The 27,740-nt window shown below is 49.6% G+C and overlaps 4 protein-coding genes across 7 annotated transcripts in view; all 4 read left to right on the forward strand.

Moving 5' to 3' along the window:
* The first annotated feature begins 802 nt into the window (after window positions 1-802).
* Window positions 803-3,208, forward strand: pfdn5 (prefoldin 5). The gene is made up of 6 exons (XM_079747455.1): window positions 803-884; window positions 1,209-1,311; window positions 1,583-1,614; window positions 1,915-1,989; window positions 2,092-2,197; window positions 2,826-3,208. Exons 1-6 carry the CDS (start codon window positions 819-821, stop codon window positions 2,906-2,908), a joined length of 465 nt encoding a protein of 154 aa, XP_079603581.1. The 5' UTR covers window positions 803-818; the 3' UTR covers window positions 2,909-3,208.
* A 383-nt stretch (window positions 3,209-3,591) lies between these two features.
* On the forward strand, window positions 3,592-14,095 carry larp4ab (La ribonucleoprotein 4Ab). The gene is made up of 15 exons (XM_079747521.1): window positions 3,592-3,979; window positions 5,792-5,933; window positions 6,745-6,991; window positions 7,517-7,653; window positions 7,961-8,064; window positions 8,509-8,619; window positions 8,736-8,789; window positions 9,917-10,132; window positions 10,442-10,542; window positions 11,089-11,295; window positions 11,420-11,471; window positions 11,565-11,729; window positions 11,819-11,961; window positions 12,055-12,304; window positions 12,417-14,095. The coding sequence occupies exons 1-15, from the start codon at window positions 3,977-3,979 to the stop codon at window positions 12,789-12,791; spliced, it is 2,307 nt and encodes a 768-aa protein (XP_079603647.1). The 5' UTR covers window positions 3,592-3,976; the 3' UTR covers window positions 12,792-14,095.
* Window positions 14,096-16,730: 2,635 nt separating this feature from the next.
* On the forward strand, window positions 16,731-25,445 carry atf7b (activating transcription factor 7b). 4 transcript variants are annotated; one of them, XM_079748453.1, is made up of 12 exons: window positions 16,731-16,782; window positions 17,652-17,713; window positions 17,899-17,995; window positions 18,252-18,379; window positions 18,631-18,756; window positions 20,701-20,864; window positions 21,223-21,319; window positions 21,412-21,531; window positions 21,675-21,824; window positions 22,617-22,805; window positions 23,249-23,354; window positions 23,513-25,445. In XM_079748453.1, exons 2-12 carry the CDS (start codon window positions 17,666-17,668, stop codon window positions 23,749-23,751), a joined length of 1,464 nt encoding a protein of 487 aa, XP_079604579.1. In that variant the 5' UTR covers window positions 16,731-16,782; window positions 17,652-17,665; the 3' UTR covers window positions 23,752-25,445. The 4 variants fall into 4 exon arrangements, with proteins under 4 accessions (XP_079604579.1, XP_079604580.1, XP_079604582.1 ...); XM_079748454.1 differs by having other exon boundaries at window positions 20,704-20,864; XM_079748456.1 differs by having other exon boundaries at window positions 23,492-23,653.
* A 268-nt stretch (window positions 25,446-25,713) lies between these two features.
* The window catches only part of dip2bb (disco-interacting protein 2 homolog Bb), a 44,754-nt gene continuing 42,727 nt past the window's right edge, over window positions 25,714-27,740 (forward strand). Inside the window, 1 exon segment of the mRNA XM_079748452.1 lies at window positions 25,714-25,917. Within this exon segment, the coding sequence (XP_079604578.1) occupies window positions 25,833-25,917 (85 nt within the window). The 5' untranslated portion in view covers window positions 25,714-25,832.

A 27,740-nucleotide genomic window follows, 5' to 3' on the forward strand; every position in this document is an offset into this window, starting at 1 on the left:
TGAAAAGATAAGATTCGCTTTAAAGGGCTCAAAGGACAATTTTAGCAGTGTTTGGCAACCTTTCATTACATATCTGATTGACCAGCTAGAAGGATGTACAAAATGTTATTTCTCACTTTTGTCTTGCTAAGGATCCAAATAACTCCACACTGTACACACACACTTTATTTTATTTCTTTATATTATTTATGTATTTATTTTTATTTCTTATTTTACTTTTGCTGTTTGTTTTATCATTATTATTATTATTATTATTATTATTATTATTATTATTATAATTTTTGATTTATGTTTGTCTGTTTGTCTTTGGGGGTTAAAAATAAAAAAGTTACATTTGTATAATATGATGTTTTGCTATATTGTGAAAAATCAACAAACAAAGTGTTAAAAAAAAAACACTCTTGAATCTAATATGTTATGGTAATACTGCAGGACCTCAGTATCTGGATCTGAATTTGAAAGATCATATAGTAAATCAATGACTGGATGTTATCTTGCATAGATAAGATACCTTGACTGAAAAACATTTCAAGTCATTAGTGTGTTAACAAAATACCAAGTTATGCCGTTGAGTTGAATAGTAAGCCATTGTACACAGTTTAATACAGTTGCCAGGTAGACAATTGTTATTTCTAGTCCATAATACTGATGCTAAAGCATAAATTACACGCATATTTTGTATGCATCGTTTTTCTTTAGAAACAAACATTGTTTTCTACCAGAAGGGGGCGCTGCTCGCACAACGCTCAGCCGCCCCGCCGCTCGGCTTAACCCGGACACGCTCCTGTTTGGTAGCCTCGCCTCCTCACGCTTCCAACATGGCGGTCAATCTGACTGAGCTTTCTCTTCAGCAATTGGAAGGACTAAAAACTCAATTTGATCAGGTAACTGGATTTTATTTACAACATATACACTGTGTCTCCTCAGTATCTGTCCGTGTGGACCAACCCTTGGCGCTTGGTTCGGGTGGTTGGGGTTGTTTGGAGGAGAAAGGCTGCAGCCTGTCAGTCACGCCCGTCTGTCTCCTCAGTCCCCTGATAGATGTTCCCTCTAACGTTATGATAAGAGGGCTCTCGTCGTTCTTCTGCCTGTCCTCACATTTGTAGACGGGAATCGTCCACAGCTGTCATTTGTACTTATTTCTTTAGATGTTTCCATCCATTTTAAGCTTTGTCTTGATTCTCGTTGTTCGTGTTTCTACTCCCCAGGAGGTGGAGTTTCTGACGTCATCGATAGGTCAGCTCAAAGTGGTGCAGACGAAGTATGTGGAGGCCAAAGATAGTCTTAACGTCCTGAACAAAAGCAATGAAGGTGAGCTAGTAACACAGCTGTGCTTGTGATACACAATGTAAATAACAGCAAGTGGGTTTCCCTAGCGATTTGTCTGCAATTTATTAGTTTGTTTGACTTGATATCTTGCAGAACTGTTGCCATCATTTTACGTAGAAACCTAAGTGAAATGTGATGAGTGCCATGCATAAAAAACCCTTTTACAGCCATTATCTTGCTTAAAACTATTATTGCAGTCTGTATAAACTTACTAAACCTTTCTCTTTCTTTCCTCTTCTCAATAAAATCACAGGAAAAGAACTGCTCGTTCCTCTGACCAGCTCTGTATCCTTTTGTTGTGGTGATCCAGTCTGTTGTGGTTCTCTTGTCCAGTCTGTTGTGGAAGCTTTAACCGGTCCAGCTTGTTGTGTAGATCTGGACCGGTCCGGCCTCTTGATGTCGTACCATTGAGAGATAGGGCGTCTGCACACTCCGGTCCAAGATGGCAGGATTTCCGTGAAGCAAAAAGCTTATGGACTGTCTGTGATCGGTTGACATTTGATCAGACTAGTTTAAACTTGTTGGCGAAAGCGGTATGTATGGTTCCACCTCGGGGTGAGGTTGTCCTTAACAGATGCTCCTCAGATGTACGTCCCGGGAACACTGAACGACGTGGAGCACGTTCTCGTTGATGTGGGGACAGGATACTATGTGGAGAAGGTAACGGTTCTTTTCGAGATGTTTTCCCTGTTTATGTGTACAAATTCAGCAGGGTGTCGATGTACGGATCTTGTTCAACCGTTTTGTGGTTTACCTTTTCAGAATGTGGACGACTCCAAAGCATTCTTCAAACGCAAAATAGACTTCCTCACAAAGCAGATCGAGAAGATCCAGCCGGCGTTACAGGAGAAGCACGGCATGAAGCAAGGTAGGGTTTGGGTCCTCTTCCGTTCTTCTCGAGTGTCGAGGGGTCCCTGAGCAAGGCACCTCACCCAACCTGCTCCTGACGAGCTGGCTGTCGCCTTGCGTGGCTCACCAGCGTCGGTGTGTGAATGAGTGCATGAATGGGTGGATGTTAGGCAATATTGTAAAGTGCTTTGAGTGGCCATTGGTCAGAAATGCACTTTCTAAATGCAGTCCATTTACCATTTACTTCAGTTTCATGTCAAACCAGCTTCTTCAAAGTCACGCCCTTTTAAAGACATAAATAAATAAATAAATATAAAATTCTTTGGCCTCTTTGCAGTACAGGTTTTTTAAATGATTAGTGTGTCATCGGCCAAACCTAGAAATCATGCTTGTCTAAACAGAAAAAATACGTAGTTAGCAATCAAAACAGTGAGGCCAAATGAGTTCTTCCAGCATGTCCAGACCTCCCTGAAGAAGGTCCACAAAGACACACGTCAGGTGGCCCTCTGTGTATCGTCAGGGGAACCTGTGTATCGGGTGACCCCTCGGTCAGGTGACCCTCCGTGTGTCAGCTGACCCTCTGTGTGTTAGAGCGGGCAGCCACCCACCTTGATGCCCCTAACACTATGCTGTGCTTCTCTCTCCAGCCGTGATCGAGGTCATGAACATCAAGATCCAGCAGCTACAACAGAGCCAGCAGGCCTCACAAGCAGTGGCTGCTAAAGCCTGATGAGCTGAGGCCCATCTGCTGAGTCAATGGACTTGTGTGAATATCTGCCTGGACAATATCACCATCCACATTTAATAGAATAATTGGAAGGTTCACAAGAATACATCAAATGTTTTTATTTCTGTAGAGACAGGGACACGTTTTACTCAGTTTATCCAACATTGGCGTTATGTTCAAATGAAGAATCGTATCCTATGACGGTTAGTTCAGGATTTAATTTAAGTGTACTTATTGAACTTAAAAAGAAATTTGATCCAAATCTTTATCCTGGGCAAGTTATTTGAAATAAACTGATCGAATGACCAACATTTTGTTGACCTGGAATCCTTTTGTACCATATTACAACTAAAATGGTGTTTGGCAACTTACAAGTTGCCAAACACCATTTTAACCATGATATAATTCAGATTTAACCATGAATATAAATGCAATTAATTAATATTCCAATGAATATTAAAATGAATATCCATTTAAATATTAAAATGAATATCTTTATGAATATTCATATGATGAATCCATTCAACGCTCAAGCGTTTCCCTGCTGCGCAGCGCGCGCTGCGCTGTTGCCAGGGCAGGGGCGTGGTGGGCGGGGCCTCGGCGTGGGCGGGGCCCCCGTGGTAGCAGCAGCCAATCCGCTGGGAGACTGCAAGGGCGAAGCTGTCAGAGTCGCCGTGCAGCGCCGCCAATTTAAAGCTTTGTACCCTTGGCCGGCGCTCCCGAAACACGAGGTTTGGATCTTCTTATAGTCAGGAAGCAGAGATATTCTTTTTCGGGGAGGCGATCAGAGACGGAGTGCTGAACGAACCGAGGAACGAGTTCACCCCGGATCAGCACGTTAGTCTAGCGAGTTCGCGGCTCCGTTCAGGAAGGTGAAAGCTCCGCTTGGCGAGCCGAACCCGGTGCACTCTGAACCCGGGGGACTTTGAGCAGAGCGGCGTGGAGCGGTGCGGGGAGAGCCAGGGTTCACATTGCCCGCTGGTAGCTAGTAGTACTAAGATCAGGATATACGGAACTCTACGGACGGGAAGCGAGGAGGAGGACGGCAGCGGAACCACGGAACCCAGCGGCATGGTGAGTTCGGGGCCTCGCGGCGCGTACCCTTGCTAGCATCGAGCTAGCACGTAGCTAGCACCGAGTTAGCTACTTGGCTAACTTGCGACAACCTGTTTGACGGAGCGCTCCGGCGCGTCCCCCTCGTGCTGCGGCTAGCGGCGGGGGCCGGACCCCGGGCCGGTGGTAGTACTGTAGACGTCTAAACGTCGGCACTTCGTGTGTAGACCTGTTGAATTCACGGGTCTCTACATTTAGACGTGTTAAGTCTCGTCTGGTGCCGTTCGACTTGTGTAAACCAGACGGGTTCCTGCGCGTTCCGTCACCGCAGACTCGCTCTCACACCTCACGGTTCATATGCCTTATGTTCCGGCACAGAACCGTCTCCATGTTAAATCTCCTGGCCTTCTCCTGGCCTTTAAATGCGAATACCTGCAGTCCATGTCCTAGTTTTGGACAAATGTACCAAAAAAAGGACGTTAGTTGGATTTGGTCTTCATGGTAATAGACTGACAGACCGCCTGGCTGTGAGACAGGCTCTGTAAAGACAGACGGGTCTGGCTGTGAGGCGGGCCGTTCTGGCTGAGAGACAGACTCCCTCTGTAAAGAAAGACGGGTCTGGCAGTGCCACAGACCGCCTGGCAGTGAGACAGACCGTCTGTCTGCTTACGCAACCTCCCGGTAAGAGTGTCTAGAAGGGCATTAGCGCCCATTTTTAGCACATGTTGTCCCGGTCAGAGTCGGCCCGGGTTAAATAACGTCACCTCGACCTTACTTCATGGAGACCGCCGGGGTCTATCGGAAGGGTATGACCTGCTTATGGACCCGGCACGGCGCTACATGGATGTAGTTTTCAACGAGTGAGGAAGGGTGTGCAGCCCGAATGCATGCTGCTCACCATGTGCTCTTTCCTGGTTCCCCTCGCTGCTCCATAAAAGGGCAAACCGGAATGACGTGGAACAGACCAACGCAAACCGAGATGGAGTCATTTCACCCCAACGAAAAGGAAGCAGATAATGTGATATTTTATGTTTCATTTGCAACATTGTGTTTAAATTGGATTGTACGAAGTGTGTGACAATAGAGGTCTTGGCCCCGCCCAGTTGCAGACTTTCTGCGGGTGTATGTGACTTTGTTTTACTGGCAATGTCATGGGTTTGTACCATATGGTGAGGGAAACGCAATGCTGTAATGGCCTCAAGTCATTCGAGTAAAGTTGGATTCGTTTCGTTGCGATGCATTATCTGCATCTTTGATAACAAATGTCTGTGGAATTCATTCAAACCACATTACTGACCAGGATCTGACAGCTTTCGCTAAGTCACTACTTTTGAATAGAATAGTCCCATTACTGAAATCATTTGAAATAACTTTCCATGAGTTCGTCGTGGATTTGGTTCACTTGTTTGAGAGGTTAGCGTAAGAAGCAGGGTTGTGCTACAGCTTGTGTCCCTCGTTCCTCCATGGGCGCAGGACAGAAACAGAAACTCAAGACTCACTCGTCCAGAATTCCCCTGGACTCCGCATAGCCTCCCCCCTTACCTCCCCCACAGCCTTCTTACCTACTTACTGTATGTTGTACATCCTGGCGCTTGAAAAATAATACTTAGCATCTTATCATGGCTATCTTTTTTTGTATATGGGCAATGGAATAACCTAGCCATTGTTGTGGCTTGACACTTGGTTCTATGAACTTTCTTACTGTACCGACAGCGATTGTGTGTGTGTGTGTGGGTGTGTGTGTGTACATATATAGCGATATATTGTCGTACTTATTGTACGTCTCTTTGGGTTAAAGCGTCTGCTAAATGTAAATGTTCCCCGTTGTTCCAGGTCACCACCAAGGGAGGAGGCCTGAACCCCAACGCTAAAGTGTGGCAGGAGATCCCCGCCCCCCACAACGGGCTCCCTGCGGAGGGCCAGGAGGAGCCAGCCTGGCTGCAGCCCTCCTCGCCCTCAGGAGAGGGGCCTGAAGGTAGGGTCCCGCGGCCACCGGAGCCCCACTTACATCTCAGGCGGTTCCCTTTACTCAGAAGCCCCTCGGAGGATGCACTCCTTATTAATTACTACGCTACAAACCATTGTATGGGATTAGGATCGGACCAAATCTGGAGTATGTGTTAAATGAAATCACATTACAGGACAGTTTAATGACAACATGTGAACGGTTAGTTACTTGGTATTTATTGGGTTGTGCAAAAAAAATGATGAAACACGCAATTGGAAATATTTAATCAACTGTAATGGCACCATCTACTTTTTTGATGGGTCTGTTGTTAACAAGAATAATACCTAACAATATGACTATAACATTATGATTAAAATATAAAGTAAAACTACAAGGGTGACTCTTCAACCCCCCCAAAAATAAACAGGACAACCAATTATAGACATCTGTCAGTAACACATTAAGGTTAAGCCTAAGGTAACTGCTGGGAAATGAATGCAGTCTGCGTAGATGTCTGAACCAAAGTTTTAAAGGAATCCACATTCCTTTCCATTTTAAGAAAATGATTAGGTTAGTCGATAATTCAGTGTCTATGAGAGTGGCAGGCCTTTGACCTGCAATGAAGCTGAACGGGAGGTCTAGATGTTAGAATGAGGAAAGCAACAACACCTTGTCTGGTTTGGTGTAGGGCCGGTAGAGAGGGCAAGATTGCCAAACAAAGCATTCTCTTTCAACAGGACTTCCACTTCCCTTAATGTTTTTTATTAATAACGGCCAAAAAACACCAAAACAAGGAAGTCGGTTTGCAGGATTGTGCTGACCTGTGACCGTTTCCCAGGTTACTCTGAGGTGGCGTTCTCTGATGACAAGGGCTACAGCACGGAGTACTCCGACACATCCGATGGCGTCCCGGCGCTGGCTGTGGAAGGCCTCACCAACGGGGCGGAGCCGCTGGACTTCGGGTACCCCCTTTTTGACACCCCGGGGGGCGGCTTGGCCGACGCTGAGCTGGTCAAGGAGGAACCTATGTCTGAGGAGAACCTCAGAGAGTCTCTGAAGAAGCAGCTGGAGTTCTGCTTCTCCAGGTGAGAGAGTAACACTACTGCTGTTCTGGGCTGACCCGCTCTGTCCAGAGTCAAACCCTATCAGTTTGGAGTTTGAAGCTTCCATGGAATTGTGTGGTGTAAAAAGTAGAGTTTTAATTTAATGCCATACAATAGTCCACTACCACTTCTCCAAACCAGACCTTTTTAAACGGTCAGCTGTGAGCGTGACGGACCCCCAGTGATGATTAGTAACTTGGAAGGACCCGGGATCACTGGCTGACTAGAGAAGTTCTCCTCGCCCCCCTCTCTTGTCAGTACAGTGTCCAATGGTTTAATCAGATCATAACGTCTGAGGGGGACCTGAAGACCGGGCCGTCGTTACTTTTATAGCGTAGGATGCAGTTGTATCACCCAATACTAATACGTTTATTGTAGCTGGATGCTAAGGCTAGTGAGGGGGATAAATATTCAACAGCAGCGTGGGCCTTCTGCAGTAACTTTTTTCTCACTGGGGAGGAATGCATGTCGTTTAACAAAGCCCCCTCTGACCCCCTCCCCATGCAGAGAGAACCTCTGTAAGGACCTGTACCTGATGTCCCAGATGGACAGCGACCAGTTTGTTCCGGTCTGGACCCTGGCCTGCATGGAGGACATCAAGGTGCTCACCACCGACTCTGAGCTCATCCTGGAGGTTCTTAAAGGTACGGTACGCTGCTTCACTAAGAACAGGGACGCACTAGAGCCAGGGGGTGGGGCATGTAGAAAGGGTGACAATGAAACTGTCAATCAAGTATTGTTTTTCCGCTATCGACCAAACAGAAAATGGTAGACTCTTGGAACCCAAACAAGGCTCTTTAAAATATAAATGTATATTTGAGTGCAATTGTACTGAGAGCCGTTTTTAAATGAATTCTGTAAGAAACCACCGGCAACGTGTCAGGTTGGCGTCCAGACCGGGGTACACGTCCACCGCCTCCTCTGACGCCCTCCTTCTCCTCTCCCCAACAGCCTCTCCCATGCTGGAGGTGGACGAGGCCGGAGAGAAGGTCCGACCCAATCACAAGCGCTGTATCATCATCCTGAGGGAGGTGCCGGAGACCACCCCGGTGGAGGTAGGCTGCTCCTTGTGACCCCTGCATGGTCCCATGACTACACCATGTGACCACTACATGGTCACATGACACCAACATGCGACCCACTACATGATCATATGACTGCACAATGTGAAACCTACATGATGCCACCATCTGACCCCTACATGATCACATGACTGCAGCATGTGACGGTAGTGGTTCCTTGCAGTGCAGCTCATCACAGAAGGTGATGAGCTGCACTGCAGGTGATGAGCTCCCCCCAACCCCAAGGCTGGGCGCGGTCAAGCCAGTCGGTCGGCCCGTCTCCAGATCATTAATCCCCTAACCTGTTGGGCCTGTCTCTGACTGATGACCCGCATTGTATTAAACCCTGCAGGGAGGGCTCTGGTCACAACCGGTTAAGGCAGTATTGTCTGTACTAAGTCAGTCGTGTTGACGGTTGGATCTGTTCTACTCTTGCAGGAGGTGGAGGCTCTATTTAAGAGTGACAGCTGTCCAAAAGTCATAAGCGTGGAGTTCGCCCACAACAGCAACTGGTACATTACGTTCCAGTCGGACACGGATGCGCAGCAGGTAACTGACGCGTTCCTTTTTGAGCTCTTTTTCCACTTGGTAACCATGACGATAATGCTTAACTGAAAATCATCTTTTGAGGGGAACTTATTTATATTGCTCGGTTTCCTCCCCAGGCTTACAAATACCTCCGGGAAGAGGTGAAAATGTTCCAGGGAAAACCCATCATGGTGAGTTCACTAATATTGGAACAAACTCATAATTCCTTAAGTGTTCAAACTTCCTAACCTAATTATAGGCAGATTGTGTCTAATCTGTAACTTTTTGCATAAAGTCTGTCAGTTGCGGAGCTGTGAACACAGAGGAAGACCCTCTAAACCAGGGGTCTCAAACTCAACTTACCTGGGGGCCTCGGAGGTATAGTCTGGGTCAGGCTGGGCCGCATCAAGTATTCCACAGAAAAAAAGAGCACAACTGACCCAATCTAAGTTAATGATTGGGCTATAATTAGATCACGTTGGCTATGTAATCGCTGACAACAGGGGACATTCCATAGTAATTGGTGGAAACCGGGCCATTTTAGCGTCCTTTGGCTTTTGTCGGGACTCGGACACGCAACTCAAAATTGGGACTGTCCCGGCAAAACCGGGACATCTGGTCACCCTATCACAAGTGATAAAAAAGCGTGGCAAGCCACTCAGCAAAAATGTGTGTTTGACAACAACGGGCGGGCTGCACTTAAATTTGTCAAGTAGGGGGCCACAAAATATCATCCAGCGGGCCTCAATTGGCCCCCGGGCCGCGAGTTAGGGACCCCTGCTCTAAAGCAAAACATCTGCTGCTGGGTGAAACGTTAGCCGGCCATATCTCCCGACAGACGGGTTTACACTTACCTGCACGAGTCTCTGACCCTGGAAGGGGTTGGCTCATGGGACCCGTTGCCATTACCACCGAGTTTGACCTCCTATGCCCTTGAGCCAAGCTCTCTTGAGCTCATTAATCAGTCAGCTTGTGAGTGGTGGTCCTGAAAGACCCCCAGTGATGAACAGTATCGCGCTTGGAAGGACCCAGGCTCAGTGTGGCTGGCTGGAGAGGTTCTGTCCCTTCTCTCACTCCTCTCTCTCTGTCCTGCTCCACCTCTTGTCTCAGTCCTGCTCTCTCTCCTCGCCCCCTCTATCTCCCTCTCCCTCTCCTCCCCCCTCTCTAGTCAGCCCGGTGTTCTATGGCCTTATGACTCGGATCTCTATATCTGAGGGGGATCTTAAGGTCATCATCTGTGCGACTGCATCTCGTGTTGGGTTTACCGTCACAAACGGGTCGCTTCATTCTGACCTCGCCCTCTCGTTCCCCCGCCCAGGCTCGCATCAAAGCCATCAGCACGTTCTTCGCCAACAACAGCTTCCGCAGCGTGGACTCCAGCGCGTTCAGCCAGACCCCCGCTGCCCCGCAGCAGGCCTTCAACTCGCCCCTCTACATGCAGCCGGTGTACAGCCCCCAGCAGCAGTACTCCGTCTACCCGCTGGTCACGCCCTCCTGGAACCAGTCGGCCACGCCCTACTTCGAGACGCCGCTGGTAAGCTGCTGATGTAAAGTCACTCTGACGGGGTCATTAAGTAGAGCTGAACTTGAATGTCGGGAGACACCGAATATATGCCCATACAGCCTCTAGCGTTGTAACTACGAACAGCGCTTGTTCTTGTCGAAGGGTTCTCTCACGATGACAGCAATGTATAGTCGGTTCAGTTACTGTCTACACTTTTCTTTTTAAAGTAGATCATTTATAATTATAATGAATGGGTGTTCTTGTAGTTAAGCGTCCATGCATGAGCTCTGAGGTTTGTGGTGAATGCGTCCCGATGCTGACTGGTGTTCCTCTCTTCAGGCCCCGTTCCCCAACAGCGGGTTTGCGAACAGCTACAACGGCTCCGCCCCCTACAAAGGTTCTGGGAGCGGCCCCGCGGGTCGCACCTTCAACCGGAGCCGGTACCTTAACCCTAACCTACCTTAACCCTTACCTACCTTAACCCGCCTACTGACTCTGTCACACAAGGTTCAGACGCAGGGCGGAACTAGGAGTTCAATAGCTCAGGTGTAAAATAGGTAATAGGTAATGTGTTGGTTTACAACCACGTAGCATTGAAACCAGTGTTGGGTGATGATCACATTGAGGCGCGTATTGGGTTCTTATTACATAACATTGACCATAGAACATTGAACCATGTTGGGTTATAAATAGGGCTGTCAAGCAAAAAATATATCTTATTAATTACAGGCTCTGTGATTAATTAATCTAAATTAATCGCATACTCCGTTCACGGGGCTGAGCAGCGTCTTCTCGTCTGCCTCCATTTTGTTTCAATGCAAATGACGCACCGGGTCAAAGGGCACTATAGAAGCGCGATTAATCGGCGTCAAAAAGCGTTATTTTTTTTCTGTGATTAATTAACCGAAATTAACGTGTTAATTTGACAGCCCTAGTTATAAACTATGAGCGTGCTAATGTGGGCGTCGTCGTGTTTCTGGTTCCAGCCTCCAGGGGAAGAGCCACCCCAGGCCAGGGGCCCTGCCCGCTCTGATCCCAGGGCTCTCCAGGGACGGGGGGTCTGCCCCCACCAGCCCCCTGCCCCCCCAGACCCCGGGGTCCGCTGGCGCCCCCCCCCAGGAGGCGCTGGTGATGCCCAGCCTCCACATGAGGGACCTGCCCCCAGGCGACATGGGCCTGGCTGGCCGTGGGAGGTGGGGGACCCCTTCTCTAACGGTTCTGTGTTCGTGTATTCAGACTAGAGACGCTGAACGGTCCTTTGGGGCTGAGCGGTGGTTCAGAGTCCAGTGGTCTCACTGTGTCGTGTTCCTTCCTCAGGCGAGGCGGTTCCAGAGGCATGAGGCGGAGACGGGAGGACGATCGCACCCTGGTCCGCTCACTCCCTCTTGACTTGACTCAACCACTTCTTCCATGGTCTTAACGAGTCTGTTCAGTGGACTAATGCAGGGCTTCCTCTTTGCAGAGGCCGGTCCCGTTGATCGAGGCGAAGGCGCCCGCACCCAAGTTCGACCTGGCCTCCTCCAGCTTCCCCCCCCTGCCGGGCTGCGTGGTCACCGGCACCCAGGAGGAGCCGGTCCCCGAGACGCGGCTGTCCGACGTGGTGCGGGGCCGCTGGGGGCCCGACAAGGTAGCCACCTCTGGACCCCCAGAGCAACGAGAAGGTAAATAAAGTCGTACCGCTCGGCCACTCACCGCAGCCTTGCTCTGCTCCCTCAGGCGGAGAACAAGGAGGAGAGGAGGGAGACCCGGCTGCCTAAAGCCCCCGAATCCGCCGTCACCCCCCCCGCGGGGTTACCTGCTGCCGTGGCCCCCGTACCAGCCCCCGCCACGCCCCTCATAGTGGCCACGCCCGTCCTGAGGTAGGCCACGCCCCCACCGGATCCCCGCGGCCCGACCCACGCTGGAGGGAGTAACGCGAGTAACTGATGACGGTGCTTTGTTTCCCTGCTCAGTGTTTCTCAGCCAACCAAGACGCCCCCCAAAACCAAGAGTCCCCCGGAGACCGTGGAGCCTGCTCCTCCCCAGGAGCTGGTCCCCGTCCCCGTCCCGGTGCCGGTCCTAGTTCAGGCCCCGGTCCTGGTCCAGGCCCCCACAGAGTCCGGGTCTCCGCCCGCTGCAGAACCTGTTCCCGACAAAGAGACCGCCTGCCGCCTCCCCGGGTCCCCCGCTACAGTCCCCACCCCCACACAGAGCCTAGTACTGGTACGTACCCCCCCCACTACCTGGTCCACACGAGGCTGCTCCAGAGGCCTCTCGTGGCCCCGTGGCCCCAGGTCTGTGTTGTCCTCACCTGTTCTGATGTGGTTCCCTGCAGGAGTCAAGGAAGCTGAGCTACGCCGCCGTGTGCCAGTTGCCCGCCAAGGAGGTTCCCGCCCGGCCGCCCTCGCCAAGCTCCGACCCCGACCCCGAGGACGCCCAACCGCTGCGGGAGCTGGGGGTCAACAAGGCGGAGGACCCCCGGACCCCGTCCAGCCAGAACGCCGGGCGGGGGGCCGAGAAACCCGGGGAGGCGCGGGCCCCTCGTGAGCCCCTGGGCTCCTACCGCGGGGTCAACGGGCCCCCCAGGGCCTCGGGCCTGAAGGGCCGGGAGCGCCCCCGTGCCCCCCCTCCCGGCAGACGCGTGGCCCCACAGGGGGCCCCCCGACGCAGCGGCAAGGAGCAGAACATACCCCCCCGGTCCCCCAAATAGGAGGGGTGCTGCTGCTCCCTCATGAACTCAGAGACGATGTGTATCTATATGTATAAAGAGAGAAATATATATTAAGGCGTTCTTCAAGAGGAACCCCACGACTCTGAGGGCGCGTTCAGGCCAGGTCACACCGCTGTGGGTTCATGCTGTGAACTTTGACCCCTCCCTCAAGCAGGGTTACGGCTCTGGACGACACGGCGGCCATCGGTCTCTCTCCCATCTTTCCCAGCTGCTCGGTAAACGGCACAAGGCTACCATGCTAACGCTACATGGTAAACAAGGTTCTTCTTCTGCCTGTACGCGATTGGCAGCGGTGGTGTGATGTCTGGTTGCGTTTCTCCAAAGGTTGATTCCGTCTCAACTCTTCGCCACAGGCGGTGTCTTTCTTCGCAGCCCCATGCCCCCCCCCCCACACCCACCCGACCACCCACCAACCCCCCCGTTCAGATGAAGGGTTGAACTGGTCTGAACAAGCCCTAAGGCTGTACCAGATCCGGCCTTTGGAACCCCTTCCTGTTGGTGGAACAGTTTTCAAGATAACCGTTATGGCCCTGATCTCCTAGGAGATGCTAGGAGCCAAGTGTTATATATCTATATAGCTATATATAATCTGATTTTAAAGAGAAATGTATGTGAGCAACAAACGATTTTGTTGGAAAACAAATCAATGTACAGCTGAGATAGCCGTTGGAAAAGTATGATGTTGTACAACATTGCAAGGGACAACACAAAGTTATGGCTGTTAATCGATCATTTCGTCCGTACCCGTTTATTTGTTAGGGTGGTGTGGTTAGTCAGGCATGTTTGTTCTTTTAACCATCAAATGTTTCTCTTATTTGAAAAAATGCTCTTATAATATGCTTATTATAAGCAGTTTATTGTTTGGGTACAATGTACTGAACACTGGAGAGAAGTACGTGGTGAGGTGCTGTTCCTTTTCTAATCCTGTCCAAATGGTGGGTTTTCAGTTTAGACTCCATGACAAGAAATCGTCTTTAGATTTCAGTTCTTCCTTCTGTACTGATATCGGGCCTTTCCACCTCACACTGGAGCATCTACCACCCAATCCTCTCTTCAGGGACTTTTAGAATCATATAAAAAGGCTTTTTATTAGTTTCTGTTGGCTGGTATGGGATTGGAACTTGAGTTTGTCAACCGGGAAGGTATTTAGGCCATGTGACCTTGCAATCACTTCTTATTGGCTGATTAGATTAGAGTGGGGCTAGAGGATATCATTCCCTCCACTGGTTCTGCCCTGGCCCCTTGAGTGCAGGGCTATATATATATATATATATATATATATATATATATATATATATATATATATATATATATATATATATATATATATATATATATATATATATATATATATACACATACACACACACACACCAGTTCTATAAATGAACCTAGGCTAGCATGTCTTCAAGTTTTGTAAGTTCAGGGATAAGGGGAATAGTTATTTGTTTCTCCAGCAAATAAAATGCATCTTTTATTTATTTTTCTCATTACAGTACACTGCTTTGGTGTTCCTTTCTGAGTCATTTGTGGCTGTGGGGAATTGTAAAGTTGAGCCCTACACATTTCCCTGAAAGCTGCTCTGTTTAAGATTGAGAGTTGTGAGAGGAAGGAAAGGATTTTGAAATGTTGCGTTCAAGACCTGTTGATGGTGCTATAATACTCACAGAGCACTAATACCTGACGATGGTTTTGACATTTCTAGCAAAGAAAACTCAAAAGTGTAACCCTCAAATCATGCATAGTACTTCTCACCATTATTGTGATAACTTTGTTTAAACATGATATAAGCACGCTTATTGTGAACTGAAAATGGATCGGAAGTGATCAATCACTTTAAAGGGAATAGAAATTGTTGTCTGACCAAATCTGGTTTCAGGGTTTTTGATCAATTTTGTGGCTGAAATTGTATTTTATTCCAAGGAAGCTGATCTGACTGGAACAACTAGGACGATGACCTCAGATGGCTTTGTAATATGCAATTTGATTTGTAATTATCTTTTGGGTAATCCATTCAAGAGCTCCACAAGGAAAATGATCGTTGATGTACTGCCTGATACATGCATTACTACGTGTAGGGTTGCGGTAAAAATCAAATCTGAGGCTCCTCCCTTCACAAGTATTGTTCTTAATCATTATCCCTTCTGAACATGCATGACCTGGCTTTGACCAGAGCCACTCAGCTATATGAAGTTCTGTTAAACCCTGAGCCTGAGATAAATTAGTCATTTTGGGGGAAACTACTTTTGACTCCTTTTGAATGTTGTAGCAAGTAGGGTTTTTTAAATCAAAATCTATAAAATGCACCCATTTTATCTTTTACCAGCAGTGTTTAATCATTTTATTATGCACCTCGCTGTAGTTCATTCTTTAAGGCTTGATGTGCATTTTACAAGATGTTAATAGTTTAATTTTAGCGGTTTCTCTAAATGTTTGAAAAGAGGGCGTATACTGGGTTGTGAAATAATAGAGTAGCAGCATCTATTGATATTGTCAATTGATTTCTGATTCTCATCAAAGCTTCTAAATGGGCAGCTAATGTTGGGGTGAACTTCAATGCACTCACCTTTTTAAATCGATTGGACTTCACGGGATTGTATTTCCATAAAACAATTTCATTCATAGAAATGAAAGGTTTGCTGACATTTTATTCAAACCCCTCGATTTCAGTGTTCTTTGTTGCATCCTTTTTTTGACGTGGTTCTGGTGGATTTAACGTGTCTGAGATGCAGGACGTAACTGGATCAGGATGGACGTGGTAATAAAGCAACTTTAATTCACTGTAGTGTGTATTCGTGTGCTTATGAGGGATTTGTGGTTAACATCAGGTTGTTTTTCCGTTGGTTTTATGAATGTTGTATTTTATGTATTTTAAAAGTGATATGAGTTGTGTTCATTGGTCTACGTTGATCCTTGGGCCAAACTAACATTTGTGCCTTTTTTATTTGATTGCTTTGAAAATAGATGTAACAAGATCATGTTTAATTCCAAACTGAACACCGCTGCTTTTAAGAACGTCTTGGGCTTAGTGTTTGATGACCGCTGACCCCAGGCCCTTCAACAGGTCTGTGTGGATCTAATTGTCGGTGTGTGTGTGTGTGTGTGTGTGTGTGTGTGTGTGTGTGTGTGTGTGTGTGTGTGTGTGTGTGTGTGTGTGTGTGTGCATGCTTGTGACCATTGTCTCGTGTAGATATCACACGTTGCTTGCCCATGCAGCTTCCATCTCACCCATGTGGATCATGCTCAGTGATTAAACACCCGGATTGGAGTCAAGGCGTCCTATGTTTGGCGTGGTTAATGTTGTATCATTAAGCCTGGTGTATGAAAATAAAGATTATATTTTTAACAGCTTGATCTTTATTTTTCTCTTTTAAAACGGATGGAAAATTTCTTCTGACAAACTAAAAAAAAAAAAAAGGACTTATTGTGAGTCGCTTTTGGTAATAGCGTCTTCTGAATGTAAATGCAAATAGTGTGACTACATTTTAAAAGCATCATTGGATTAATTTTTTGAAAGATCTTGATCCTGCTATATTATTTTATTATTTATTTAAATTAGTTATTTACGGCTTTTAATAGGCTGTAACTGTATTTACCAAAGCTTTCCGTTAGTCGGTAGTACACAAATGCGGGCAAGTTGTATACTAGAGAGGATTGGTGAAATTATATAAGACTAGAATTAGTGTACAATATTTGGATAAACCCAAGTACCTAACGAATTATGTAAGGTTTCAATGTATTCGTAGATCCTATTTCATTAGATTGGTCTGTTATAATAAAAACTACTTTCAAAGCCATTAAATAAATAACAATATTAAACGTATTGCTTAACATTGTTTATGACAGTTTTGTTACAATGCGTTACGTAAGATCTCGGCAGCCGGATGCACTTCTCGCGATACTTGCCGGACTGTGTGCGAGTGTCAACATCGGCCCGCAGCGCAGCGTCCTGAGTCAGGGGAGGAATCGGGTAAGTTCCCTCTCCTTTCGGGTCATTTAGGGTCTAATCCAGCATCCGGACGTCTAAGTGTTAACCTAAATTAGAGCACGGGGGAAAACGACCTGGTGTACGGGGACCGAAACGGCCTTTAGAAGCCACTTGCGGACCTGTTTGTGTGCAGCCGAAGGTTAGCGTTAGCGGGCTAACTCCTCCTTAGGCCTGCTGATTCCTCCACTTCTCCCTCCACAACATCTCCAGTGCGGCTCGATAAGAGCCAGGAGACCGGGTGACTGGCGCAGGCTGGTCTGGGTGGTGCTGGGAGTCAGTGCAGGGCGACACGACATCATCATCGGTCCTCATAGTGGATGATGTGATGATCCACCTAAGGCCCGAGGTGTGACATGTTCAGCAGATGGACGAGTCACAGTTCACAGTCCACACTGACAGGAGTGGTCTAGTCCTCCCATGTGATGAGAGCAGGTCCCGGGGAACCGGAGACATCTGCCCGGTCCTCTGGGCTACATGGGGAGGACCAGTTCAACATCTGGTCCTACCTCCAGGCCTTCACGGCTATCGGGTCTTTATGCATGTCGGACCAATACGCCTGTTGTGTTTATTGTGTTGGCAACACGTCGATCCAGGTAATATCGGGTCCGTGTCATCAGCGAGCGGGTATAGCTGGCTATTAACGGGTTACATGTTATGTGAACCACATCTACCGCCGTGGTTTCCGGTTTCCTTGAAGCGAAAGGATAGCCCTGCATGTTCCGCTTCCCACGCAGCGCCTCTCAGCCCTCTCCTCAGATTCTTCCCTCATAGTCTGCCTTTCGTCTGCAGTCAGCTTAACGAAGCGCAATGTCCTTTAATAGGCGTGTGTGTCTCGTTTGCTTCCCTTGCAGGATTGCCGTGTGAGATGGGGGATGACCGGCCTTTCGCTTGCACTGCCCCTGGCTGTGGGCAGGTAGGGTGGATCACATTTTATTTGATCATTTAATACTATATACGTTTCTTAAAAGGCCCATGCATGTGTGTTAATGTAGTTCAGATAAACCACATTGTTTCAAAGAGCCTCAGTCAATGCAGCTAAACTGTGGTTTTGCTGTGGTTGAGTTGATCATCGTGAACCCGTTCCCCTTGTGACTGCAGCGGTTCACCAATGAAGACCATCTATCAGTCCACAAACACAAACATGAAATGACTCTGAAGTTCGGTCCCGCGCGGACGGACTCGGTCATCATCGCAGGTAATGCATTTACCATTTTACCAACTGTGTCTGCTCACTCTTTTCTTTTTTTTAATCTATCTATCTATCTATCTATCTATCTATCTATCTATCTATCTATTAGTCTGTTTGTAAGCTTTGTAATAAAACATGGATGCCCTTACAGACATAAGTATACAATTCAGATATATACATCGTTATTGTTAGGTTCAAGCAATGTGTCAGTGTTGCATCATGTGAAAACGAGTTGTTGTTAAGACGAGGTGTGACTCCTCAGACCAGACCCCCACCCCCACCCGATTCCTGAAGAACTGCGAGGAGGTGGGGCTGTTCAACGAGCTGGCCCACTCCTTCGAGCAGGAGTTCCGTAAAGCACAGGACGATGACCACAGGACCAAGAACACGGTACTGCTTCTGCTCCACCTTCTGCCCCACCTTCTGCACCACCTTCTGTCGTGTGTAGTTGGAGGTTATCTCCTACGATGGCCGCTGAACATGTGATGGATAAGGGATCCACTAGTCATCACGACATCAACATGCCTTTGGTCACCGTATGATGTCTATACTGCAACACATAGAGATGTGCGTTAGTATCCTGTCTCCTGCGGTGGTTTGCTGACTAACACGGTCTCCACGGCGACGCCTCCCTCTGTCAGAATGTCCCACTGCAGACACCGTCGGAGGTCAAGGGTGAAGTCCAGGGTCCGCTGCAGGTGGACTCCTCCCCTCCAGGAAGCCCCGACTCCACCTCCAGCATGTCAGACGACAGCCGGGAACCCCCGGTGAGCTGAAACACGGGATAGAATGATCACTATGATCACTATTACCCAATACACCCACATGGTAGAATGATCACTATTACACAATACACACACATGGTAGAAGGATCACTATGATCACTATTACCCAATACACACACGGTAGAATGATCACTATTACACAATACACACACATGGTAGAATGATCACTATTACACAATACACACACATGGTAGAAGGATCACTATGATCACTATTACCCAATACACACACAGGGTAGAATGATCACTATTACCCAATACACACACATGGTGGAAGGATCACTATGATCACTATTACCCAATACACACACGGTAGAAGGATCACTATAATAACTATTACCCAATACACACACATGGTAGAATGATCACTATGATCACTATTACCCAATACACACACATGGTAGAATGATCACTATTACCCAATACACACATGTTATAATGATCACTATTACCCAATACACACATGGTAGAATGATCACTATTACACAATACACACACGGTAGAATGATCACTATTACACAATACACACACATGGTAGAAGGATCACTATGATCACTATTACCCAATACACACACGGTAGAATGATCACTATTACACAATGCACACACATGGTAGAATGATCACTATTACACAATACACACACATGGTAGAAGGATCACTATGATCACTATTACCCAATACACACACATGGTAGAATGATCACTATTACCCAATACACACACATGGTAGAAGGATCACTATGATCACTATTACCCAATACACACACATGGTAGAATGATCACTATTACCCAATACACACACATGGTAGAAGGATCACTATGATCACTATTACCCAATACACACGGTAGAAGGATCACTATGATCACTATTACCCAATACACACATATGGTAGAATGATCACTATGATCACTATTACCCAATACACACACATGGTAGAATGATCACTATGATCACTATTACCCAATACACACACATGGTAGAATGATCACTATTACCCAATACACACATGTTATAATGATCACTATTACCCAATACACACAGGATAGAATGATCACTACTGCCCAATACACACATGTTATAATTATCACTATTACCCAATACACACATGATAGAATGATCACTATTACCCAATACAGACACATGGTAGAATGATCACTATTACCCAATAAACACAGGATAGATTGATCACTATTATCCAATAAACACAGGATAGATTGATCACTATTACCCAATACACACACTTTATAATGATCACTATTACCCAATACACACACGGTAGAATGATCTCTATTACCCAATAAAAACACGATTGATTGATCACTATTACCCAATACACACATGGTATAATGATCACTATTACCCAATACACACAGGATAGATTGATCACTATCACCCAATAAACACAAGAAAGATTGATCACTATTACACAATAAACACACAATAGATTGATCACTATTTCCCTATAGACACATGGTATGATGATCACTATTACCCAATACACACATGGTATAATGATCACTATTACCCAATACACACACGGTAGAATGATCTCTATTAACCAATAAACACACGATTGATTGATCACTATTACCCAATACACACATGGTATAATGATCACTATTACCGAATACACACAGGATAGATTGATCACTATCACCCAATAAACACAAGAAAGATTGATCACTATTACACAATAAACACACAATAGATTGATCACTATTTCCCTATAGACACATGGTATGATGATCACTATTTCCCTATAGACACATGTTATAATGATCACTATTACCCAATACACACAGGATAGATTGATCACTATTACCCAATAAACAAACAATAGATTGATCACTATTACAGGACTGTTTGTATGGTGGGTCTCAGGTCCGGATGATGGAGCCCTTATGTGTGTGTGTGTGTGTTTGTTCAGCAGGAGATGGAGCCCCCAAAGCCTGCCCCCAGCTCTGCCCCCACCCCTACCATCGTGCGCCCGGGTTCGCTGCCCCTCCACATGGGGTTCGACTCACTGAACCCCACGCTCCCCTCCCCCACGTCAGTCATCACGCAGACCCCGCCCTCCAACAGACAGCTGGGGTGAGTGTTGCTCGTCTCCTCGGTCCTGTTGATGTTCCTGTGGAGGTGCGTCTCCTGGTCCCCAAGTGGCTCAGGCAGTAGGGCGGGTTGGCTGGTAACCGCAAGGTTGCTAGTTCGATCCCCGGCTCCCCCTACGAGCGTCATGGTGTCCCTGAGCAAGACGCCTCACCCTGACTGCTCCCGACGAGCTGGCTGTCTCCCTAAGTTGTTGACACCCCCGTCGGTGTGTGAATGTGTGCATGAATGGGTGAAAGTCAGGCAATATTGTAAAGCGCTTTGAGTGGCCACTGGTTACAAAAAAAAAGCGCTATATAAATGCGGTCCGTTGGCCATTATACTGACCCCGGTCCCTCCCCAGGTCCCCGACGGCCTCGTACCCGCTGGTCATGCACCTCCCTAACGGCCAGACGCTGCCCCTGCTGCCCAGCCCGGTGCAGATGACCTCCGTCATATCGGTGCGCCTCCACCCTTCGCCTCACACCGCGCCCCTTCGTAGCTCCGCCTCTCGTTCCCGCCTCACCTTTCTCCCCCTGTGTGACCCCCACAGCTCGCCCGGCCGCTGAACGCCGTGCCCAACGTTCCCGGGATCCCCGGGCCCCCGGTGGGCGGGGCCAGCAGCGGCTCCTCCTCCCCGTCCGGGTACAGCATGCACGCCGACGCCAAGATGGTGAGCAGAGCTCCTGACGCCGCAGCCTCTGGCTGTTATGTCTCTATGGCGACGGGCCTGTCACATGACCCCCGCCGGCCCCAGCGGCCTCCACGTGACCCGGGTCGGCCCCTCTGACTCGGTCCATGTGTGCCCCCCTGTAGCGTCTGAAGGCGGCCCTCACCCAGCAGGGCCTGGTAGTAAACAACGGCTCTGCCAGGGGGGGCCCCAGCGGGTCCGCGGTCCCTCAGAGACCCGAGCAGAACCAGCAGCCCATACAGCAGTCTGATGCACTGTCGCCTGCTCAGCCCCAGGTACGCACACACCTGGTGTCGCCTGCCCCAGGTACGCACACACCTGGTGTCGCCTGCCCCAGGTACGCCCACACACCTGGTGTCGCCTGCCCCAGGTAGATACACACCTGGTGTCGCCTGCCCCAGGTAGATACACACCTGGTGTCGCCTGCCCCAGGTACGCACACACCTGGTGTCGCCTGCCCCAGGTACGCACACACACCTGGTGTCGCCTGCCCCAGGTAGTTACAAACCTGGTGTCGCCTGCCCCAGGTAGATACACACCTGGTGTCGCCTGCCCCAGGTAGATACACACCTGGTGTCGCCTGCTCAGCCACAGGTACGCACACACCTGTTGTCGTACGCACACACCTGGTGTACCTGCTCAGCCCCCCCAGGTACACACACACACACACACACACACACACACACACACACACACACACACACACACACACACACACACACACACACACACACACACACACACACATGTCCCGGGACACACCTCCTGGGGAGCCCTAGTGGGCAGGCTGATGGCTGAGACTCCGGGCCGTCGCTGGTCCCCCGAGCCGGCTGCTGTGCTCTGTGTGGGGTCATCTCCTCCCCGGTGTTGTCATGGTGACACCAGGACTCCGCCCCGGCTCAGGGTCGTGACCTCATCACGTCCTCTGTGTAGTCATGGAGTCGCCCCGGTCTCAGAAAGAAGGAGTGGAGTAGAGGGCCTCGTGTTGGTAATGGAATGCAGCCCATGTGACGTAGCTCCGCCCCCCCCCCCCCGGTCACGCTGTCCGCCCGTGTGTTTCCCGCCAGGTGTCTCCCGCCCAGCCCACGGGGGGGAGGCGGCGCCGGGCGTCGGACGTGGACCCCGACGAGCGGCGCCAGCGCTTCCTGGAGCGCAACCGCGCGGCGGCCTCGCGCTGCCGGCAGAAGAGGAAGGTGTGGGTGGGCTCCCTGGAGAAGAAGGCCGACGACCTCGCCAACATGAATGTCTCCCTCTCCGTGAGTCTCCCCCCCCCCCCCCCCCAGTGGGTCCCTCCCCTTGTGTGTGTGTGTGTGTGTGTGTGTGTGTGTATCTGTCTCTCTACCTCTGTCTGTCAGTGTCTCTCTCTCTCTACCTCTACCTCTGTCTGTCTGTCTGTCTGTCTCTCTCTACCCCTGTCTGTCTCTCTAACTGTGTGTGTGTGTGTGTGTGTGTGTGTGTGTGTGTGTGTGTGTGTATCTATCTCTCTACCTCTGTCTGTCAGTGTCTCTCTCTCTCTACCTCTACCTCTGTCTGTCTGTCTCTCTCTACCCCTGTCTGTCTCTCTCTAACTGTGTGTGTTGTGTGTGTGTGTGTGTGTGTGTGTGTGTGTGTGTGTGTGTGTGTGTGTGTGTGTGTGTGTGTGTGTGTGTGTGTGTGTGTGTGTGTGTGTGTGTGTGTATCTCTGTGTCCCCCCCTTCAGAACGAGGTGACCCTGCTGAGGAACGAGGTGACCCAGCTGAAGCAGCTCCTCCTGGCCCACAAGGACTGCCCCGTCACGGCCATGCAGAAGAAGAACGCCTTCCTAGGTAACCCCCTCCCCCTCCCCCCCTCCGGCCACGCCCTCTCCCCACGCATCACACCCCGCCGTTCATCTCGTGGTTGTGTGTCGTCCGTTGTCATCCCATCCGTCTAACGGCCCCCCCCGGCCCCTCCCCTCTCTAAGGGTGACTGTTGTGTCGTTCAGCCGCAGGCGGGGAGGAGAGCTCCCGGGAGCCGTCGGCCGAGCCGCTGGGCTCCCCGGCGGCGGTCATCCAGCACGGGCCCCCCCCCGGGACCTCGGGCGGGGCCGGCGCCATCAACGGGCTGAGCGTGCGCGCCGCCGAGGCCGTGGCCATGTCGGTGCTGGCCGGCATGGGGGCGGGGCAGCCGGCCGGGGACGTCATGGCGACGCAGCAGCAGCAGCAGCAGCCCGCCTCCAGATGATGCGACGGCGCAGGTAGCCCCGCATGCACTCGACCGGTCGGGGGGGGGGGGGGAGGGAGGGAGGTGGCTGACGGAGGGTGGGTGAGGGGAGGGGGGGGGAGCCACGGACCCACCGGTGTTGCTCCCCACCCCCTGCCCCCTCCTGGTCCCCCTTCCTTCCCCCCCCCCCCCCCCAGGATGTGAGCGTGGACCATGTGACCAGCAGGATGCAGGATTCATGCGCTGGCTCAGGCCACGGACTCAGACGCTCTGCCCCCCCACCCACCCCCCGCCAGGCCGAGGATAATCACTGACCGGAGCGCGGCGACCTCCCGCCGACCGGCTCCCGGCGCTGGGCCGGCGCTGTGTACAGTAGACGTGTGGAAGCACCCCTTCGGTTTTTAAGTTTGACCGCGGTCAGGAATGGTTTTTTTCTTTTTTTTCTTTTTAGAATGGGAAATCTCCAATAAAAGCACGTTATTTTGATTTCTGTCGCACTTTGAACGCAACTTTAAAACCAAACCCGCGCCCTCATCGCGATCACGCCCTTCGCTAGCGCTTGTTTTGCTGTAACACCTTGTCCTCGCAGCTCCGGTCGTGCTCCGTGTGTTCTGAGGCTGGTGGTGGGTGTCCCAGCCCCGCCCGCTGCCTGCTAGCTCCAGTGTCGCCCCCCCCCAGACGCTACCTCTTCTGTCCGCCCGGGCTCCTCGCTCTGCGTCGCTCTGTGTTTGACCCTCTGTGTTCAGCCATTCGAGGTCAGCGGGAGTGCGTTCGTCACGCTCTCCTCTTGTACAGTTATTTTTACTTTCATTGTGAGTTTCGTTTTTACATTTTATTTTACCGCACCCCCCCCCCCCCCTCCCTCCCCGGAGCGAGGGGGTCGTGTTCATCTGGACTTCTGTTGGACTGCATGGCGAAGACGAGGATGAAGAGTATCACCCACTGTGCGTGTGTGCGTGCGTGTGTGTGTGTGTGTGTGTGTGTGTGTGTGTGTTACTGACGCTTGGCCCCGCCTCTCATCAGTTGGAAGCTTTGATTGACAGGATTGCCCTTGACCTTGATGTGAAGCCTCCAGTCTGTCCGTAACTGAGATGGTGTGGGTTGATAACCTTTACACGGTAATCAACAAACATAACATTAAAAAACAAGTGACCCAGGCATTTCCTTTGAAGAAAAAAGTAGTGCAATATATTTTTCTATTGAGTATCGATGTTCTTGCGTATAATTGCGTGTGTAGCCCAGTGGTGTGGTTCTCTGAATGATGGAGTGGCTCAAAGGAAAACAATGTGAAGCTGGTCATTCCTGAGTTAAATTGGCGATTTGAGCACAGAATGGGCTTGATGTCCTGTTCAATGGTGCTCTCACACGTTTTCTAACTGTCTGCCTTTTGTCATTCATTCGTTGAAGGTGCTTCCTTTTGAGTTTCAGTCTTGAACTGTGCTTGTTAGCATCATGCTTATTTTAACATTGTCAAGTTGTTTTTTTACATGGTCTGGTTTTAAAAGGTTGCTTTCTCCAACTCGAGGTATCGATGTCCCTTCTTATGATTGTAGTCCCTGATTCTGTTCCCCCAACCACATAAACATATGTAGTCTATTGTGTGTTCCACAGAGGGATTGGCACTAGAAGATAAATACATGGAGGGAGTCAAATAAGGCCTAAAACTAGGTAAAATTAACTCTTATATAATCTGAATTAATGGATGGTATGTCTGGTAAAAAAAATAAATGTTGTTAGAAAAGGAAAGCCGAATGAGTCTGCTTTGTTCGTGAGGCAGCACTATATTTAATGACTTCTTATTTGAGTGTTATTACACTGAGTGACCAGAGAGGGGCGCTGGGGAGGAGTTAGAACACCGAGTGGCCAGCAGGGGTCGCCGGGGAGGCGCTTTACTCCGCCATCAACATAACCCACCGTCGGACCGGTCACGTGACCGAGCCTCCGAGTGGATCCTCTCCCACAGTGATGGCGGTGTCAGGGAGACGCGATGATGGACTACATTCCGCATCTTGATCTCTAATATCTATCGGGGAATTTTAACCGTGTGTCATCACCGTTACTTAGTATCAACTCTACACCGCGGCCCGGTGCCTCGTCCCGTGATGGCGGACCGCGGCGTGGATATGTCGGCTCTGCCTAAGGAGGTCAGGGACCATTTGGCGGAGCTGGACCTGGAGCTCTCCGAAGGTAAGGTTTTAAAGTATGTTTTAGGAACGCCGTGCATCTGAAGGCGATATCCACTCGGCCTTATTACCGTGGAGCTCTCCCCGGTGGAGCTCCGTGTGGAGCCCCGCTGGGTGAGATGTTGTGCAGCCCCGTGCAGGGAGATGTTCGCTTCAGACATCGATCTGAAACCCAGGACCGAGTCGAGCCTGGTGAGCGGTCTCTGCTGGACGGTGTTCCCCAGTCTTCTGGTTATCTGTGACTTTGGATTCGTGTCCCGGTGTCTCTGTTTCGGTGTGCAGGACAGTGTTATAACCGGTCAACCGGACCCAGACATCACGGTTGTCCGGTCCCGTCATCCCGGCTCCCGGTCACCGGTCCGTCTGGACCTGGCTTCACTCTGAAGGGATGTCGGTCAAGTTGTCATTGTAGTGAAGGCCTCGCATCTCCAGCCTCAGTGATAGTTGGGCATCATGATAACACACCGATAAACCCAGAGTGGGGCGACCTTTATTAGTCTGATTATACATTTAAAATTAATTAAATAACGCGAGCCAGTCTGCTCACCAACCGACTGCCAGTGCAGCCGGATTGGTGCGGTTCCAGAGCCCGGGGTGGGTGACTAACACTTACATGGTTCACATCCACAACAGCATAAGATCTTTCTGTTCACATCCTGCTGTAGTCGAGCTCATTCTCTGGGAAAAGCGACTTCTCTATCCACTATGTTCTGTGTTTCTATGTTAGTTTCTCAGTGTGTCCACAGGCCTGCTCCGTAAGAGCATCACAGTAAAGGGCATCCTCTGAATGTCACTTACAACAATATCAACAAGCCAGTCTGAGCTGGTGTTGCTCTTCTGCTACTCGTGGCCAGAGACGGCATCTGTCTCAACAGATTTTTGCCAACTCGACTGCAGGTGAATCCAGAGGCTAAGACTTTGTAGAGAGATACGGGATGTGTGATATGGATGTATGATGGAGATGAGCTGTTGGCTGATGCTCGGTGGAGAGGCCTGGTGACTGTATCTCACCGGCCAGCAGCGGACTGGAAGAGGGGTTCCTCTGGTTAATAATAGCCTTCCATTAGGCCAAGGTGATGAAGGTGTGTGCGGTTGGAGTTCCGCTCTGTGGAGCTCAGAGTGGATGGGAGGGAGACAGCAGTTCATCTGGAGTTGTGTTGTGATACCACAGTAATAACATGTGCCGTACCTGTTGTCATGGTCTGGATGAAACACTAATGTGTTGTGGACTGTCCCACTTCACTTACTTTGAAACCAGATGTTGCCTCTCACGGTTTGACTACATTACATTCTATTCTATTCCTTTTAATGTGGACGATGGTTAAGTAGGACTGTAATGCTTCGTCATATTTATGACCTCGCCTAAAGCCACTCTGACTGGGGAATAGGCTCGCTTCAGTGTGCCAGGAAAGGGCTGCATCGAAGACTGCATCGCTCACTCAACAGTAAGAGAATATGAACCGTCTCTCATGTGGTTTTGTTGCTCTCTACGGTACAGTGTGTATTCTGCATCACAGGATCCAACACCGAAGCATTCCTCAACTGCCCCTCTGATGAGGCTGGCCGACACCATTCCTGATTGCACTGAGGTGACCGCTGATCACGAGGTTGCACTGCGGTAACCCATGGTAACCAGGTACACCCGTCCTGTCCCCTTGAACCTACTTGAACCCCAGACTGCGTCGGTTGCAAAGTGCGTCGGTTGAGGATCAACGGTTAGCGAGCGCCCTGGCGCCGAAGGGACCGTTCTCCAGCCAGCGGTCCAGCGATCAGAGCTCCAACGGACGCCACTGAACCGCTGCCAGACACTCCCTTTGTCCCGGCAGA

The sequence above is a fragment of the Pollachius pollachius genome, assembly GCF_949987615.1.
Source record: "Pollachius pollachius genome assembly, chromosome: 12".
Lineage (NCBI taxonomy): Eukaryota > Metazoa > Chordata > Actinopteri > Gadiformes > Gadidae > Pollachius > Pollachius pollachius.